The sequence below is a fragment of the Gossypium arboreum genome, chromosome 5 (assembly GCF_025698485.1).
Source record: "Gossypium arboreum isolate Shixiya-1 chromosome 5, ASM2569848v2, whole genome shotgun sequence".
In the NCBI taxonomy this organism is placed as follows: domain Eukaryota; kingdom Viridiplantae; phylum Streptophyta; class Magnoliopsida; order Malvales; family Malvaceae; genus Gossypium; species Gossypium arboreum.
The window spans coordinates 17,215,826-17,235,154 of record NC_069074.1 but is presented as its reverse complement, the minus strand read 5'-3'; the positions used below and the strand labels follow the sequence as shown (position 1 = coordinate 17,235,154).

General features: G+C 32.0%; 2 protein-coding genes, 1 long non-coding RNA gene and 1 other non-coding gene across 8 annotated transcripts; 1 reads left to right on the top strand and 3 right to left on the bottom strand.

Moving 5' to 3' along the window:
• The first annotated feature begins 2,324 nt into the window (after positions 1–2,324).
• LOC108486723 (deoxyuridine 5'-triphosphate nucleotidohydrolase) lies at positions 2,325–3,563 on the top strand. The gene is made up of 3 exons (XM_017790922.2): positions 2,325–2,710; positions 2,802–2,893; positions 3,018–3,563. The coding sequence occupies exons 1-3, from the start codon at positions 2,358–2,360 to the stop codon at positions 3,260–3,262; spliced, it is 690 nt and encodes a 229-aa protein (XP_017646411.1). The 5' UTR covers positions 2,325–2,357; the 3' UTR covers positions 3,263–3,563.
• Positions 3,137–8,015, bottom strand: LOC108486725 (uncharacterized). Of its 4 annotated transcripts, XR_008283287.1 has the most exons (11): positions 7,525–8,015; positions 7,253–7,351; positions 7,021–7,116; positions 6,861–6,903; positions 6,520–6,592; positions 5,211–5,286; positions 4,974–5,087; positions 4,344–4,406; positions 4,182–4,236; positions 3,986–4,039; positions 3,137–3,910 (listed from the first exon to the last, which is right to left on the bottom strand). It is a non-coding gene; the product is annotated as an uncharacterized LOC108486725 (long non-coding RNA). The 4 variants fall into 4 exon arrangements; XR_008283286.1 differs by having other exon boundaries at positions 3,137–4,039; XR_008283289.1 differs by lacking the exon at positions 4,344–4,406 and having other exon boundaries at positions 3,137–4,039.
• A 175-nt stretch (positions 8,016–8,190) lies between these two features.
• Positions 8,191–8,262, bottom strand: TRNAE-UUC (transfer RNA glutamic acid (anticodon UUC)). Its single transcript has one exon. It is a non-coding gene; the product is annotated as a tRNA-Glu (tRNA).
• Positions 8,263–12,425: 4,163 nt separating this feature from the next.
• On the bottom strand, positions 12,426–14,916 carry LOC108484129 (glucan endo-1,3-beta-glucosidase 7-like). Of its 2 annotated transcripts, XM_017787802.2 has the most exons (5): positions 14,708–14,914; positions 13,741–14,405; positions 13,304–13,639; positions 12,895–13,207; positions 12,426–12,806 (listed from the first exon to the last, which is right to left on the bottom strand). In XM_017787802.2, the coding sequence occupies exons 1-5, from the start codon at positions 14,772–14,774 to the stop codon at positions 12,769–12,771; spliced, it is 1,419 nt and encodes a 472-aa protein (XP_017643291.1). In that variant the 5' UTR covers positions 14,775–14,914; the 3' UTR covers positions 12,426–12,768. The 2 variants fall into 2 exon arrangements, with proteins under 2 accessions (XP_017643291.1, XP_017643290.1); XM_017787801.2 differs by having other exon boundaries at positions 12,426–13,207; positions 14,708–14,916.
• Positions 14,917–19,329: the final 4,413 nt, after the last annotated feature.

Sequence of the window (19,329 nt, the reverse complement as noted above, 5' to 3'; positions counted from 1 at the left end):
TATTTATATGAGTACTTCACTACTCCGTTTATAGACTATTAATAAAATCTTTAAATTTAAGGAGGACAAAAATATAGTAAAATATTAAAAGAAATTCTCATTAATTTTTTATAAATTTTATTTTTACATTAATAAGTGACAACAAACAATAAAAGAAAATTATTGGTGTTGTTGTTTTTATTGTTGACGTAACAGAAAACTATTTGAGTTAAATCGATTATTATAATTATGGATAGATTAAAAAAAAAATATACATTTTTTAGTAGTAAAGTATTTTTTCGAGGTCGATAAAAGGCCAAAATCTTCTTTTAAACAAAAAAGCAATCCCTCTAAGAGCCATAGTTGCCGCCGCTTCTTCCTCGTTGCCAGCGACCTTTCTTTGGCCAATGCCACCATCAAATGAGAGCTGTCCTCCTTTTTCTGTTTGTTTTAGTTTAGTTTTTGAAGAGAACACTTCCAAAGTCAATATAACTCCAATATCTTGAACACAAGAGAAGCCTTCGATCTGCCACCTCCAACGTCGGATCGGAGTATAAAATCATATTTGGCCTCTCCTTGGCTCAAGGGAGCTTTTGACTGTTTGAATGTAGAGAACGGTGCTCTGAGCCTCAAAAATCAAAGGAACCCGAGGTGGATTTTGGAATTTCTCTTCGCATTGCTTGGCTTCTCTACTCCCTTTCATTTCTCGACTTTTTTCATATTTGGCTCCCCATTTTTCTCTTTCTTGAGTCGTCAGCTTTTCTCTTTGTTATTGCGAAGAAATAAAACAATGGCACGTAATATATTATAGTTTTGCTTGGAAGAGCGGAATTAAAGCTCCATCTTCTTATTGATTTACTCGACTAATTGCACTCTACAAAAATCTAAATTGACATTAAATTTCAAGTTAATTGGCCATTCCTGACCATGGAGTGTGCTTTTGAACAAAGAGGAAGGTTGTAGAAACAAAGTGGATTTGACTATGTTACTCAACATCTGTTAGCTTAGCTAGAATCCCAAATGATATTTTAGTGTAATTTTTTAAATCTCATTATTTATTTTCTTAGCTTCAATTGTATATAATTTAATCTTTGACATAAATGGAAATTTTTACTTGATTTTATATGTTTTTAATTTATAGAAAATTTTAGAATTTATAAATATAAATTATTTAAAGAATTGGATTTTATTTATAATTTTGTAGTTTTCTAATATTTTTTGGAAATTTTATTAAATATCTAGACTTTATATATATTTATTTATTTTTAAAAAATTAATCTATTTTTATACTATTAATGACGTGGAATATACACGGTTAGCATTTAGATAATTGTATACAAAAAAGTAGAGGAGCGAAATTGATAAAAAGAAATTGAGATAGTTAGTTTAGCATTAGTTTTGATAATTGTTTATAAAGAATGTTGTGAAAATTGTTTTTGAGAAATTTTTTAAAAGTTTAGTTTAATATTTAAATGTTTAGTATTGTTATTAAAATTACTTTTGAGAAATAAAATATTTATTTTAGATATGGTGTTATAAAGTAACAAATATATATTTAAATAATATTTAAATTAATTAATATTATAATATTTTAGTAAGAATATAAAAATAATTTATTATAATTTCTTGTTAATATTTTAATATATAAAATATAAATTTTAAATCTTTTAAATAGTTGATATTAATTATTTATAGAAATTTAATTAAAATATATAAATTCTATTTTAAATATTAAAATATAACAAAATAAAATTTAAATATAATATTATATATTTGAAATAAATTTCAATAGAAAGTAATTATATACTCAATATAAATATTATATAAAATATTTTATAAAAGTCAAAATTATGGTTTGTTGTTAAAAGTATTTTTTGCCAAAAAAAAGTTAGAAGGTCCAAAAATATTTTTTAAAAGTACTTCTAAGTCTAACATTAAAAATTACCTATTTAATATTATAGTTCCAAAAACGCTTTTTTATCTCAACAATACTTTTGAACAACAATGTTAAAACAAGCCGAACTACAGTTGTAGGGCCAAATTGATATTTAACCCTAATAATAATGAAAACGCCTTCAACTTGTATTCCGATGAACCCCTAGAAAAGGTTAACCACGCAAAAACCGAAGCTTTAGATCCGAGTGGCCCACGTTTCCAAGAAATGCAAATATGCAAAAGATTAAATAGGACCTCCAAATCCAATGCCCCACTAATGGCTAATCCTCAAAAAGTAAGGTAACGTTAAATAATGGGTTGGGCCATTGGGTTTCCAAGATTTTACCCACACACATGGTTTTGGGCTTCGTGAATGGCCCGCAGGCGATTGCCAGCCGAGAGCATTTAAGCAGGGCGGCAGATAGGAGTGGGCGCTCTTGGAAATGGCGGGAACACTTGGCGCCATCAGTTCGTGGGTACCTATAATCCCGGCTTTATTCTTATATAACAATAATCGCTGTGCTTCACGATCTTTAGTCTTCAAACCAGTCTGTTGGAATCGTCCCTCTGTTTTCTCTACCTTTCCAAGATCTCTTCTCACGATGGCCCAAGCAGATCAGATTAACAACAGCCCTGAAATCAAAGAGCCATCCCCGAAAGTCCCAAAACTTGGTCAAAATGGAGTACATGAAGTTACCCATTGTCCAGCCTCCCTCTTGAAAGTCAAAAAGCTTTCTGAAAAAGCTGTGTTGCCGTCAAGAGGCTCTCCTCTCGCCGCTGGCTACGATCTGTCAAGGTAACTCCTCAAACCATTCTCTATAATGGAAATCGCAGTCGATATGCAACAAATTTGATGGGCTTTTTTTTAAAAAAAAATTATGGCACAGTGCAACAGATACCAAGGTGCCAGCCAGAGGAAAAGCGTTGATTCCCACTGATCTAAGCATTGCTATCCCTGAAGGAACATATGGCCGCGTTGGTAAGAATATATTGCTCTACTATATTATTTCCTTCATTAATTCATTATGATTTGATTTCGTTGGCTGATTGAAAATGTGGGTACTTTGTTTGTTTGTTTTTATTTTATTTTATTTTATGTGTAGCGCCAAGGTCTGGTTTGGCTTGGAAGCATTCCATCGATGTTGGTGCTGGAGTGATAGATGCTGATTACAGGGGACCCCTGGGGGTGATTTTGTTCAACCATTCTGATGTTGATTTTGAAGTGAAAGTGGGTGACAGAATTGCCCAGTTGATCATTGAGAAGATCATGACACCTGATGTTTTGGAAGTTGATGATTTGGATTCTACTACTAGAGGTGCTGGGGGATTTGGATCCACTGGCGTTTAAATCTCTGGGTTTTTTTCCCTAATGTTATAATGGATTAGCGTTAGGTTTAGGATTAGGGGTTGTTTTAGAAGGTTAAGTTTGGGGGACTACTGCCTACTGGTGAAACAAAGCTTTGCTTTGTTTTGCTTATCGGTTATTTTGTCTTGTAAGAAACCCTGAATGGGTCAATGGTAGCATCTGAAGCAGCAATCGGCAGTAACTGAGCTCTATCATGGATATTTGCATACTGTTCAACCTGTGCTATTTTGTGGATTTATATGGTTTATTGCCTATGATATATTTGCTGTGCCGTTTATCATGAGCTTCAAGTTCATCTTTCCCCCCTTATTTTTCACATTTTGCAATAAGAACATGCGTGGCTGAGAAAATCATAAAACATTAAAAAATGAGCTTCAAAATGTCAAACAGTGGAAAAAACAGGTTAACAGTTTTGTGTATTTACTCGAAACTCCTATTGGACGTCTGATGTCATAATTTTATTAAATCCAATGGGTAATTTTATAACATTTTAAGTAAACGTGCAGTGTTACTCTCTTCAGTGAATGCTTCGTTAAGTCAAATTTAAGAGAATAAGCTACTCACCTGCCCAATATTGTAAGCATACGAGATGAAAGCAAAAGACAGAGAAGGTCCATATCTAGAGAATGTCTAAGGAATAAAATAATGGTTAGGGCATTAATCTTGTTATGAACTAAAGGGCTTGGGACAAAAGCTAAGAGTCACCTTATGCGGAATAAGATGCTGTGGAACATTCCCCTTCCTCAATTTCTCTACTGTCTGCAGTAAAATCAATGTTTTTAAGAATCATACAGAATTCAGGCAACTGTTTGTGAAAAGAAAATGATTTAGTTGCTTGAAACCTGAAATTGCCCCTATAGTTAAGACAGATAATTGCTACCTACAAAAGCATAAAACATACCTTCCCATAAAGGAGGCATCAATGATTACTCACCACTCACCACTCACCACTTGACCTGCCAATATAATGATAATGATGACTACTTTGAGTTAAAAGACGCAATATAAACAACTAAGTACATGGTCCAGTTAGTAATTGGTACAGTAATAGATTGGATTATACCATTAAGGGGCCCAGCTTAACCGCTCTTGAAATACCAATGAAATCACATAGAATTACACGTCCCTGGCAATGTCAAACGAGAACTTAAAATGCTTATAGCTTGACCTTGCAGTTTAGGACAGCTTGATTCTACAAATACCAAAAGTTGAACAGCCATCCCTACCCCTTGCACTTTACCACTTCAGCATGATAACTAGAGAGTACCAAAAGCTGAATCTATTTATAATATGAGGTTATGCAGTGGCAGAATCGTTTTTTCCATCATAGCTAAAGGTAAAGATTTGAGCAGTTAAGACAATGAACTCTCAAACCCATATTATGGTGAACAACATTCAAAAGCAGTTTTTAATAAACCAATTCAATTTCTCCAAGTACATTTAGTACTTCTTTAAATTTGTCATGGTAACTAACAACAATAATGTGCCATATCTGGCCAGTCTCCAACAAAGCTTTCTGGTCTTTATTTTTTGCACAAGCATCTTATTTTTCCTATGGGCAGAGATCCATAGCTTTGCGGGTCCAGGGTCAAATATATAATTTAGCACCTTCAAGGTGGTCTAAGATGTTATATATGCAACACAAATCTCCTAATATTCTTCTACCATATGCAAGATGCAACAGACAATTCACCTGGTTGACTAGTTGATAAAACTTGTGTTAGCCATTTGTTCCAGATTTGCCTTTCACCTGTCACCAGCCTCGTAAGGAAGCAGCACACCATCAATTGGCGCACAATCTAAATTCCTGTATTAGATTACAGCCAAATCCGTAAACCCATAATAGCTTTGGTAGATGGCTCTATGCTAATATTATGAGCAACAAAGACGCACAACTGCAGTGGGAGTTGATATATATTAAGGCACTTACAGGCATATATAATATATTATTCTTGAAAGGAGCTGAACGGAAATGTTGATCAATGCTTGAAGTCCCCATTAAAAACCTTGAAGTAGAAAACACAAAATATATTCAAGATATTCAAGTATATACCAAAATCATGCAAATTATTATTATTACTTTTTTAGAGGGGGCAAAGTAAAAAAGATGAAGAAATAATTGCCAAAAGAACTACTGTAGTTGGAGATTTAAGAGCTCAGTTGAAACTTAAAACTAATCACACACTCTTAGTTGTCATGGTATTTACAACTGTAAAATAAACAAGTTCTTAGTACAGCGTGTAAAACTGAATTTTGCGATAATAAATGAACTCCATAAATGAAAATTGAAGAACATTTTCATCCTTAAGTTCTGTTTGTTATATTTGAAGTGATTTATTTCCTTAGAACAGTGAGATACTCTTTAAATTGCACAGATCAACATCACCTATCAGATACGGACTCCTAATGGACACTATAAACCATAATTTACAAGTTATAGAAATTCGAAAAGTGAATGCAGCACAACCACAATAAGGGCAGTCCTTTTATGCGGTTGCAGAGATCCACCAATAGCTGTTGGTGTTGGAAGACGCTGCTCAAGTTGAGAAGCTTAGCAGCTCAGTTCATTAACCTACAGAGACAGGTGCATGGATATTTCACGGCCAAAAGTTTATAGTTGGCAACATATGGAATGTGATAAGTGGCAGGGCTGATAAAAATCAGTATTCGGCAGCTTTGGTACCCATTTCATATACCAAAGCTTTCTTTGGTGTCTTGGTTGGCTGTTCAAAACAGACTGCCTACTAAGGTTAGAATTATAAGGAGAGGGCAAAATATTGATGCCAGGCGCAATTCTTTTGGTTTGGAGCTGGAGACAAAGGATCATCTGTTTTTTGAGTGTAGATACTTGGGAGCAGTACGGGAGGGGGCCAGATTAAAAAATCAGTTGAGAGTTTGCAGCAGTAGTTGCAATGGGTGACTGTTAAACTAAGAGGAAAGGCTCTTATATCCATCTTGCCGAGAATAGGATGGAATTCATGCATTTGTTTGATTTGGAGAGAAGGTAATAACAGACAATTCAATACGACTTAGTTGACTGAGCCGGATTGGTTAAGTAGGATGAAATAGGTAGTTAGAATGTTTTTAACTGGCACAAATACAAGGCATATTGATACTGTAAACTTGAGATTGTGCACGGCTTGGGAATCGAATTTACTTCATGGTTAATTATCTTCCACAGCTCTACTACAAAAGGTATTAATCCTTAACAGGAACCAAAGATATTGATAAAAACTTACCACTGTAATGACCACTAACCCAGTCCCAGAATGCAAAAGCATCGTTATGATCAATGCCAAACTTTTTAACAAGCTGCATAGGAAACATTTATAAGCTGAATAGTATAGATACCAGTGTACCATATCATATGTTATATGAAGCAATATTTATAAGAGCTTTAGCAGTTAATGAGAAGTGAAGAAAACAAGCTATGAACGATAGGCTATTCAAGCAAAAGGAGAAAATAGATTTTCACTTTATCAAGTTGGTCCATCTCTTCTTTTTTGACACTAATTACCCAATGGAAGAAACAAAGAACACACAAAAAACATACCAGTTGCAGTAATAAACAACTACTTACAAACATAGATGGCGTCCTTTAGCAAATTCAACAGCCTGAGGGTCTGTGAGTCGTCAAGACTCAAAGAGAAACCAAATGCATCAGCTATGCTTCCTTATTCATGGGTTACAAGTAAAAAGACCAACAACAGTACACAATTAATAACAAAGTGCACCCGCACCTGTTTGGAGAGCCAAATGAACAAATAAAGGACCTAAGAAACTGGCATCAATACCAATTGCAAGCATATCCTTCGGTGGTTTTCGGTAGCTCCAACCTGCCAACATTTACCTGCATATCAGCAATTGAGGAACAACATATTCGACTAGATGTTTAAGAAAACAGGAAGCTCCTCAGGAGGAGCTACTGAGAACTTTCTCTGAAAAATCCAATGATCTTATCCAGAACATTACAAACATCTGGCACCACATGCTTTCCATCGCGAACATAACAGCATCCCACGGTGCCGGGACAGCAACATGAAGAACTGACCTATTCTCTCTTCTATTTATCTGAAAGGTACCAGCAAAACACGATGCAAAGTCTAATACACTAAAAATGAATAGCCATTAAATTATATTCAACAATTATTTCAACATCACTAACTTTCACAACAAAGCATCAACACTAATCTTTCTTTTTTCTTTTACAAGAAATGATGTATAAAGAGAAAGTTGAAACTTACATGCTCGCCGCTGAACATTCACTTAATTTGTTGTTTTTAGAGAAGCATCCTAAAAAGGTGGAAAGATTTAAACAAAAATCGAAAGCTATCCCAATTTAAATCCATAATCCCAGAAACAATAATTAATCCTAATTCACCTCAACTATTTATAGAGTTTATCCATGATGTCAAGAGTAGCACATTGTCTTGAATAGTCCAAAAGCATTCCATCGAACTCACTATAGGAACATGCATATTAATAGTGAAATATTTCATCATTTCTTTTTCGAACCTGTAAGGCTTTTGTGCAGATATCGAATCAGAGGAAATAATGAGCGTTCATCGATTGGCATCATTCTTTGTCGTTCATCAAATCACGGAGATGGGTACTATCAATATCCTCGATATGAGTCTGTAAAACTCCAAAAGAAAGAAATAATTTTTTTGTTGCTATTTGAGCTGTAAGTTTGGCCAGAGCCTAGAAAGTGACTGAAGAAGTTAAATTCAAGTCCTTCAATGACTGAGTATGGTAAATTAGAGTGGTTAATTAGGCACAAACGACACCGTGTGCTGGAAAGGACTCATTGTCAATTACCAAAGCCCCAAGCCCGACCAGTTTGCTGAATTACAAAAAGAGTTAGGCAAAACGACACCCGTGCGTGCCTGGAAAAAGATAAAAAAACCTAATTCCGTTGCCGGGAATCGAACCCGGGTCTCCTGGGTGAAAGCCAGACATCCTAACCGCTGGACGACAACGGAATGTAAGCCGGTGGCACCAAATTAGTTTTAAATTACTTATAAGTATTTTATTTTAAGATAAAGTCAATCTTTCAATAGGTGAATCATTTAATCATGGAATTAGGTTTCTTCAAATAGATGGGTTTTGTCGCGAGTTTTAATCAGCAACCCATGACATTTGCATAAGGACCAACTTGGTAATCTTCTTGCCATGGTGGGTCAGCTAGACTATCAGAACTTGCCTGTGAAGAAAATTTATAACATATCATTTTATTAAAATCCTTATCCCACAAGCTTTTTTACAACTTGTATCTGATACTAAGAAATTTTCTTTTCTTACAGTATATTTCACTATTTCATGTGATAATCAACCTTGTTTTTAATCTATTATCCCGATGTCGTGACGTGATTTATGTCAACATTTTGTTTCTAAAAGGAGTGATATGTATAGATTCTGGTCCTTCACAGAAGTTTTTAGCAATTTTAGAAGGAAAAAAAAATCAGTTCAAGGTGGTAATAATTTTCTTACCTCTAGATATCTGCTTAACAACGTGGTAGTACTGGCATTAAAGCCCTAGACAAGTTCATCTTTTGTTTTGTGATGCATGAAGCTGCTTTCGGACTTGAGAAGCTAGTGACTGCATTTTTAGATATTAAACAGATATTTTAGATTAAGATGGAGAATAATCATACGGAAACATTCAGCAAAAATTTGCATCTTGGAAGTTAGAATCGTATGATTGTACGTAAAGAACATGACGGAATGTTCTCCGTGGGCACATACCTTCCCCAACTCAACTCACCAAATAGAACCTTCCATGGCAGTTCTATGTTCATAGCTCGCCAACAGTTGGGGCAGCCAAGAAATTGTTGTGTTAGACCATACATGTGAAACACATTTTAGCATCAAGTGCTTGTACTTGAAGAGTAAAGCCAGAAGGCATACCGTAGTAGTGACTAAAGCTAAATGAATAATAATGAATCCCTCAACGGTTATACCGGCCGCTATATGCAAAATGCTTCATTAAATCAAATTTAAAGCAAAGAAGCTGCTCACCTGCCCAATATCATACGCACTAAGAGATTGTAGCAAAAGACTTGGAGAAGGCCGATTTCCAGCGAATGTCTAAGGAAGATAATAACAGCTAGGCCATTAATCCTATCATGAACTAGAGCTTGGTACAAAAGCTGAAAGTCACCTTATGCAGATAAGATGCGGTGGAACATTGATCTCCTTCAGCAACTGCTCTGCTGTCTTCAGTAAATCAATGTTTTTAAGGATGACTTAGGCAACAATTCATGAAAACCTGGTGACATAATAATGGGTACTTCATCTGCCAACATAATGATGATGATGATGACAATATTGAGTTAAAAATGCAATACAAACAACGAAATATATGATCTTCGGGTTAGTAATCAGTACAGAAACAGACCGGATTATACCTTTACAAGACCAATGAAATCACATGGAATTACATGTCCTTGATAATACCAAAAGATGAACAACATCCCAACCCCAAACTTTACCTTTTCAGCACGATAAATTGAGAGTACCGAAAACTGAATCTATTTACAAGAGATTATGCAATAACAGAAACTATTCTTAATATATATGGAATATGTTATATATATCAATGTTTTATTTTAGGTGTTTAAAATTTTAGGTTAATAATTTATTAATATTATATTTATTTTAATTTTTATATTAAATAATTACTCATTGTTAATGGCTCGATAATTTAAGCTGAGATAAAATTAGTTCGAGGTTCTATTATTGTTGGATTTATTTATTTTTTAGTTGGTTTTATTTTAGTATGGATACTGCTACTAAATTGCTTTTTTACCCTTTTTCTTTGTCGTGGCTTGATGGATTTGATAGTCTATTTTAACCAATTGTCACATTCAATAATTAGCTGAGAAAAAAAAAAAAAAGAAATTGCATCGAAAAAGCACATTAAAAAGTTTAAAAGTCATTAAAAGCTTTTAAAATTATTTATTTTTCTATCGGTTTCAAAGCACTTAGAAAAATTACAAAATATTTAAGTATTTTAGAAAATTTTGATGCAGTAAATTATAAATAAATTGTAACAATGAACTAAAACTCAAATAGGAAGGGTTTTAAATATACTTAAGTAAATAATAAAAGGTAATTTAAATACTTTTGATAATTGTAATGTCTAAATAGATTAATAAAATAATTAACATATAATAATTTTATAATATAATTTATAATAAAATTAAATGTACAATAATAAAAAATATGTTTCAAAGCGGAATTTATGATTATATCTCCATCTATTTAATATTTAATTAATATATTCACGCCAAAATTATTTTTAAAAATAAATCAAGTAGAAATCAAAATAAAATGATTTTTAAAAATAAATTTAATTTTTAATTATAAAATACTCAAGTTTTAAACATAAGTTTTGTATAGAGTAAGTTATTATATTTTTATAGAAATTATTATCTAATTATATGAAATTTGATAATTCAAAAGGTTAGATTTCAAGTTTCTGAAAATGTCATGAAAATATGCAAATTGAAGCTATAGTTACATAGACGTTATATATATATATATTTGACATTTTATCTAAAATAAGTATAATATGATTGATAATAATATATAAGTAAGTTACCCAAAAAGTAATTCTATCTTCCAAAAAAATAAAATAAATACTTAAAATATAATCCTCATCCAATAGAAGCAAAAGCAATAAATATATTAAAAACCTAAATTCATTGCTTTTTATATTAAACTATTTAGCATATAAATAAATAAATTACTATAATGAGAGGAGATTTAAGTATACATTTTCCTTAAAAAATATATAAATATATATTAAATAGATAAGACTAATTGAAGAACATACTCTTATGTCGATATATCAATATTTTATATTTAAATTTAAAAAATAAAAATTTAAATGTCACACCCGATATAAAACCACATATGTGAATTCACTATTAATCATATAAAGAAAAGGTAAGAAACTATAAGTTTATTGAGAAATTAAATTTTTAAACTTCATACTGTAGTAACCTTTAAAATGATATAAAAGAGTTAAATAGAAACTTAAAGAGTAATTTTTTTTATTTTGAAGTAAATAAAATAAAAGTATATGATATATATATATATATATATATATATATATATATATATATATATATATATGAGTGAAGGAACAATTTGATATAAGCTAGCATGCTATATGTTGAGGCTTTTAAAATTTTAAACAAATCATAAAATATTGAAAAACAATCATGGTAGAAGTATAATTCATATTAAACTAAGATTGACAATAAACCTTCGAGTGAACATTTTTTGTGGTGAAAATCTCATAAAAAAAATTGTCAAAATTTTAAGCATCGATTTGTCTTTCCTTTTTTTTTAGGAAACCATAGTTCTCATAGATGATAAGGAATGAATTTCGATATTTATATAAAGACAAAGTTGAAAATGGAAGAAAATAAAATTATCATTAAAAAACTGTTATGTTTATATAAAATTAATTTTTATAACTTATACGAAATTAAAAGTTAAAAAAAATAACTTCCAAACAATAAAAAATAAAGCATAATATTAAATTAAAATGTAACATATAAATGGATTGTAATCTCTATGAAGTTTAAAGTCATAAGATATTCTTGATTTTTCCCTTCATTTATACAAAATTAATTAGAAAATAACTTAATTATATACAAATATATTTATTTATAAATAAATAAATTAAAATTAAAATTTATAAATAAACTTTTTTTTGCTTGCCTAGATTACATATATAAAAATAACTACAAAGAAAAACAATTATATATTTATTTATAAATTAATTAATAAATAAAAATAATTAAAATATAATGATAAAATTTAAATTTTTATTTACTAAATAAATTTATCACAAAATTTCTAAATAATCCGTATTAGGTCCTAATATTTAAATTACCTTGTGGTTTGCTTCTCTTTTTTTTTCTTTAAAAGAAATGGTGGGTTTGACTAAGCTTGTTCAGTTGTTCCAAATACTTCCAACATTTTAATTTCACTTAACGATGTACGTAGTTGGAGTAGTGACAATATACTCTTCAAGAACGCAATTTATCACGATTATTTACTCTTCTGCAATTACATTTTCTTTTTCGAAGATTTTAATGACAACGTTAAAAGTTACCATTGCTTGCTCCAGTTTCTGAGAAAACCGACGGTTGAATTACTTAAAAAGTCATCTTCAATGTGCCTTTATAAAAAGACAGCACTTCCTATTTTGAAGTAGGACAATAATTTGCCTCAATTCTTAAATCCTTTGCAAATACATGCATACATACATCCATATATATATATATATAATGCAACAAGACATGAGCTCCTAATTTCTAAATTAAAAAAGGTAAGCATTTCTTTCATCTTTTTCGCACTTGAAGAAGTGCCAATCACTCAATAACATTACTGAAAATTGATGAAAATAAAGAACAACAAAAGTTGCCCCCCACTGCCCTTCATTCATCTGCCCGACTTACTACTCTCCTTTTTCATGTACTCCCACCAGGGAAAGTGCAACCATTATAGCCTGTAAAGTGCCAAATATTCATATAAAATGAGATTAACAATTGTACTCATACAGTAAAAAGCAGAGGTCCACTTTAAGAAATTTGTACTTGGGTTGCTAGAAGAAAGCATGGCTGCTTGTGAGAAATCACAGCTCGATGGATCCCGGCCAGAACTTTGATAATAGAGATTCATCGCATATGCTGCATGTGCTGATAGTGTATTTGGCTCGAAACAAGACCCTCCCGGTTGGATTGGACTACAATCTATGCCATGTGCACAAGCATAATCCAAACTTGCCTGCAATTCGGAATCTGTAACATCTTTCTTTGGAACACACCAAGATGCTTTCTTTGGCTCCGGCGATGGTGCCACTGCTGACGGCGTCTCTGGTGTCTTCTCTGTTGCGGGACTTGCCGGAGTCTTGGGGAGAAAAATAAACAAAGATAAGATTCACTGCCAATTATTAACTCTATGAAGATGAGAGCTGTTGAGTAATAGTCGTCGCGGTTTTCTCACCTGGGCCTGGCTGCTACTCTTTGAGAGGCCAACGTCATAAGTCATGGTGAGATCGGCGGATTGGTAAAGCCCGAAAGATCTTTCGGAAGTTGGTCCGGATTTCAAGTTCTCATCGTAGAGAGCAAATAAATATGTGTCGACCGATTTCCCCGGCATCAATGGAGTCCCCACCATTGACCGAAGGTGCGCAATCAAGTTTCCATTGTAAGCCTTGGCGTTCTCAATGCTTGCTCCTACTTCATCGCTGTCTCCTTTGTACGGCCAACCTGTCTCGGCAACCACGATTTCGACGTTCTTAAACTCCATGGCATCCAATGCTGCACGAACAGCGTCCACCTGTGTATAAGTAAAAAATCCATTAAATTAAACGAAAAGAATCATTTTAATTGGGAATTATAAAACATGTTCATGTTACATGCATGGGAGTATGGGACTACCTGAGCGTCGAACATGTTCATGTAATTGATTTTCGTGTTGCCATCCAAACGCCCCGAATTGGGTTGGAACAAGCAGAACGCCAGCGTTTCAGGCCTTGGATCGCTCCGGTAAGCGAAGAAAGGGTACGGGTTAATGGCAAAAGGTGAAGCGGTAGCATTGTTAAATGCTAAGACTCCCTTCAACATGTCTCCATAAGCCGGGTCGAAGCTCCCAGAAGATGGCGGCTCAGACTGTTTCAACAGAGTCATTGAATGCACCGTCGAGACCTTCACCTTAGCCCCCAACGAAGCGGCATCGAGGGCATTCTTGACATTTTGCATGGCGGGCAACAACTGAGATATCAAATTGTTATCACCCGACATGATGACCTCGTTGCCAACGTTAATCAGGATGATTTTACTGGCTGGATAATAAGCAACTACGTTTGTATCCACCCAGTTTTTGGCAAAATTCGGGTCGGAGGCCAAGGCAGGGATGTCACCGTTGGCCGTGCCGATGACGATGCCAATTCCGGTGTTGGCTAGCGCCTTGATCATTGCGGCGTCGGACCCGTACAGTCGGACCTTTTGGATTGAAGTGGCTTGGAGAAGCTTTGCCGTGGCTGCCGGTGATGGTAGATTGTCAGCATGTTGTCCATAATTTACGCCAATAAATGTTTGGGATTCTGCAAATAAAGGCGTATCCTGTTAAACTTCTCTCGGGAATACAAATTTCCCCTTACATGTAGTAAAGTGAACTGTTTCCACTGTTCAACGATGTCTTAGAAGCGAAAACAAAGGAATGAACTGGTTTTTTACATATACGATGTTCAAAGAAAAGTTTGCATAAACAAGATAAAAAAGTTATATTTTAAAATATTGAAAAAAAAAAAACAAAGGAAAAAAGAAGGTTAATCCTACATTTTACCATACAATTAATCTCAGATACTTGGATTAAACCCTGGAAGAAAGGAATGAAGAAACTTACTTGCTTTATTTACTTCCAGTAACAGAGTCAGAAGGAGGAAAGTTACAGTAAAATGAAGCGCAGACATAACTGAAGGGATGATCTCTCAGTTTTGCACGTTACAAAGTCTGATATCATTCATTCGTGAAAGAATCGGAGCGATAAATAAACAAGCAACGGGAAGGGAAGAAGGGTATAATCGTAAAAGAGAACTTTCGGTGGGAAAAGGATTTGAGAAAGAAAAGGATAAAAACTTCGAAATTAGTATCACGTGTTTAAGGGCCCACGTGTAATTCTTTACAATCAAATGAGTTCTGAATTGGTAGACGTGGCGAACATCACGTAGGAAACATATCACGTATGAGTAAATTCATTGATTACAATTTTTGTTAAGTGCTAAATTTTAATATAATTTTATATTATAATTATATAATTTTAAATTTGTAACAAAATTTTGAAGGTGAAATCTATTTTATATTACATATATTAGAATATTTTGGATTCCAATTATTTTAAAATATTTATACGAGGATGTTTTAGTTTTTAAAAAGAAACTAAAAATAATTATACATTTTTGAACGATGTATTTGATGAATTTTGAATATATAAGTAAAATATTATATTTATCACACGTTCTTGTTACTTATATTATATTTTAATATTTATATTTTATTGCATTCATTGATTGTATATTTATACTTTTATAGTTCTATATCATTATTTAAATAATTAATTAAGTTAATATTACGAGTTAATTAAGTATCAATTTAATTAGGAAAATTACTTTAATATATTTTCATGTTTAAAATAAATTATATTATTTGAGGGTATTCTAATCTTATTCTTTAAAACAATATATATATATATATACATGATGAAATTTCAATCCACGTCGATTGCATTAATCCAATATTAGATCGGCTACTTAACCAAATCTGTTTTATTGCTTTTAATAAATTTTAATATTTATATTTTTACATCCATCAATTGTATATTTATACTATTATTGAAGTCCTAACACAGTTAGTGTCACAAGTCAACCACGCATCAACTTGATTAGAGAAATTTCTTTAATATCTTTTATATTTAAAATAAATTTTATTATTTAAAAATATTTTAATTTTTTATAAAAAAATTCACATTATTAAATTCACATTATTAATTAGACATCAATTAAAACTATTTAATTATCCCATAAAAATATTTATATGAAGATCATATAATTCGAAATTATTAAAATATTGTTCAACTTTAACTAACCCAAAGTTCATTTGGTTTGGAGTTTGGACATTGATTTGTATTTGTGTCTCTTGTTCAATGGCCGAACCGAAAGTTGCTTTAGTTCGATAACTTTATGGTTCTCCATAAATGCCCTCCATCATTGTGACCAATAATGCCCAATGTTTAGATTTTAGGTTTTTTTACTCCATTAATACCAAAAAAAAAGTTTTTTTATTCCATTAATAAAAAAAAATTATCACGAATAGTATGTACATTAGACTTAAATTTTTTTTTTATTGGTGGGGTCAACCTATACTGTAGCATTAGTATTATCTGACAAAATACGAGTAAAATACGGATTGGAGGGGTAAAGAAGACTTGCTAGGCGACAATTAAGTGGAGGGAGTATGTCAGGTGATACTTTTTTTTTTGGATTATAATTTATTTGTTTAAAATTTTGTAATATTTATTATTTGTTCGATTTTGTAGTTTGTGAAGGTAAGGAGGCAACAACAAATTTTATTTGAAATGTACTTTTTTTTCTTCCAAGCCAATTGTTTTTTTTTTTTTTTCTAATGGCGGTGCTACTCTTTTTCTCTATTCTATAAACTCATTTTTTTTTCTCATTTACTCAATGTGCTTTCTCTCCGGTTTGCAAATAGCGGTGTCTGTCGTCACTGAAACTCTAACAGCCACATGTAATTCTCTTGAAAAGTGGATGACTCTTTATCGACTTCTTAATATTTTTTTGTTTTGAGAATACTTTGGAATAATAAATAATTTCACGAGTCGGTTTGGACTTATGTTGTATTAAGTTTTATATATATTTTTTTGTCAATAAGTCTTCACTTTTAAAAGTTTTTGTCTGCTATTCTAGTACATTTTTTTTAGTTTTGTTTACGCATATAGTCTTATTTTTGCAAGTAATTTTGGGATGATATGTCGTTTCCTCTCTAATTTAGTAGATGCTCGATTTTTTTATCAATTTTTGCTCGCTGCTTTGAATTATCTGAAGCTAATTTCCTTATTGTATTAAATGTTTGCAATTATATGTTTTATTGATATTGAGGCTGAAGTCATTGATGGACCTTGCCCCTCAACACCTACTACGGATGTTTGTTGTTTTTTTTCCTTGAATTATATGGCCCCATTGATAGAATGAATTAATGAATTTTATTTTTAAAATAATAATAAAATTTAGATTTTTATTTATTTATCTATATTTACAATTAAAAATAGAATACTTTATAGATTCTTAAAATATTTAAATTTGTTATAATTTTCAAAAATAAAATAAAAATGATTGTGGTAGGTATATATTATTTTAAAGATTACTTTATTATGTTTAAATGTAGGATTAAATATTTGCACTTACATATATTAACCCTCTATTTTTATATTATAATTAATTAATTCAAATCATTGATGCTTTTAATTACTCCAGTTAAAACGATGGAAATTTTTCATCTATTACAATTTATCATGCCTAAATAGATGGAAGATTAAAATAAAAAATCATATCAATACTTACTGGCGTTGAATTAACTAAAAATGAAACATACTATTCAGATTCTAAATGTAAGCATACTGGAAGATTAAAAATGTAACACTCTTAACCTTTATCTGTTGTTGGAATCGGATTACGGAGCATTACCGAACTTTTCAGATCAATTTCGAATATTTACATAATCAATTAGCATTCATATCATGAATTAATCATATTGTCCCTCTATTGAGCCTTCGAGGCCCAATATACGTGATAGAAACAAATCCGGACAAAATCGGGTACTATAGAAATTTTTCGCGATATTTCAAAAATTTCCCTAGTTGCAGGGCACACACTCCCGTGTGGCCAAGAGACATGCCCGTGTCTCTGCTCATGTGAAATTACCTTAGCATTCTGTTTTGAAATTCTAAGGTTGCAGGGGACACACGGCCAAATTACACACCCGTGTGTTAGTCGTTGTATCTCACACGGTCCAGTCACACGCCCGTGTGTCTGACCATATGAACTCAAAATGAGCCTTAAGCATCAAGTTTACCATACCCTGCAATCTTTAACAACAAGCAACTCAAAAACCAATTGTTCAACCACTTCAAAACACGATCAAACACCTTTAAAACTTGTCAAAACAGACATTCTAAATGCCTAACCAATGTACCCTCTTAGGTACCTTACTCATGTTATAAAAATAGTCCAATAAATCACCATTTAAGCAAAATTCTAAATTCATATCAATTTCATTCATATTTACCTAAATCATGATCATTTTATACACTAACTCAAGCACATCATATCATAGCCTCAACACAGTACACATATATTCATGTATATAAGTAACCAATATCATCTTACAACATCATTTACAATCATTTTTCAAATGACGATCATAAGACATCCTAGGTACATGCCATTACCAAAAAGAAATATACACCACCACGTTTTAAGTTAGGGATTCCTTATGGATGCTAAATCTGCAATCTGACTTTAACCTAACCTGCGCACGGAAAACAAACCGTATGCTGAGTATAACTCAGTGGTATTTCTATAATCCGAATACTTTAAGTAAAATAATTTAACATGCACATTAAATCATACATTAATATTAGTCATTCAATTTATCAATTTATTCATAATACATTCAATTCTCATCATTTGCTATCTCAAATAACTTTTCACACTATGTCACACAATTGATATGTCTCATTTCCATTTCACATTTGGTATTATCAAATACCTTTCATAATATCATTTCTTTTAATTACCCCTATTAACACAACTCGGACTCGAACGCATACACGGATCCAACCAAAACACACCAGTTTGGCACCCAATGCCTCATCAGATAATTCAAAGTAATAATTTGACACCTAGTGTCTCATCGATTAAACCAAAGTAAATTGGTACTCAGTACCTCATTGAATTAATCCGAAGTAATAGATTGACACCTAGTGTCTCATTGACTCGAAGTCGAAATATCCCTGAACTCTTCCAATCTTATGGCATGCCATCTATATTCGACTCAGCTTGATACAATTAATAGAGTTTCAATCTTTCAATTCAATTAAAATCAAAATCCACACCAATCATAAATTCACATAATCTCAATTCAATATCAAGATGATAACACTCACCTCATATACTTATCATAACATTTAATCAAATCACAACAAATAATAATTATTAGATTCAGATTATAGAAATACAAACCGAAATTTTCGAGCTACGGAATTGAAACAATTGAAATTCATCAATACAATACAATTTCACATTGAATATTTCAATTTATATTCAACTTTTGCCTAAATTCTAATTTAGTCCCTAAACCGAGACTAACTTGTTTTTTTTAAAACTAATTCCATATTTTCATTCAATTTCCATTTTAGACTTAATTTAACTCTCTAATTTCACTTAAATACCT

Bases quoted from the DNA above. Each gene is read 5' to 3' on its own strand.
- LOC108486723 (XM_017790922.2), top strand. From the start codon at position 2,358: ATGGCGGGAACACTTGGCGCCATCAGTTCGTGGGTACCTATAATCCCG. The intron at 2,711-2,801 runs GTAACTCCTCAA...ATTATGGCACAG, and splicing joins GCTGGCTACGATCTGTCAAG to TGCAACAGATACCAAGGTGC. The intron at 2,894-3,017 runs GTAAGAATATAT...TTTTATGTGTAG, and splicing joins AGGAACATATGGCCGCGTTG to CGCCAAGGTCTGGTTTGGCT.
- LOC108484129 (XM_017787801.2), bottom strand. From the start codon at position 14,774: ATGTCTGCGCTTCATTTTACTGTAACTTTCCTCCTTCTGACTCTGTTA. The intron at 14,406-14,707 runs GTAAGTTTCTTC...CTTTATTTGCAG, and splicing joins ACTGGAAGTAAATAAAGCAA to AATCCCAAACATTTATTGGC. The intron at 13,640-13,740 runs GTAGTCCCATAC...ACTTATACACAG, and splicing joins TGAACATGTTCGACGCTCAG to GTGGACGCTGTTCGTGCAGC.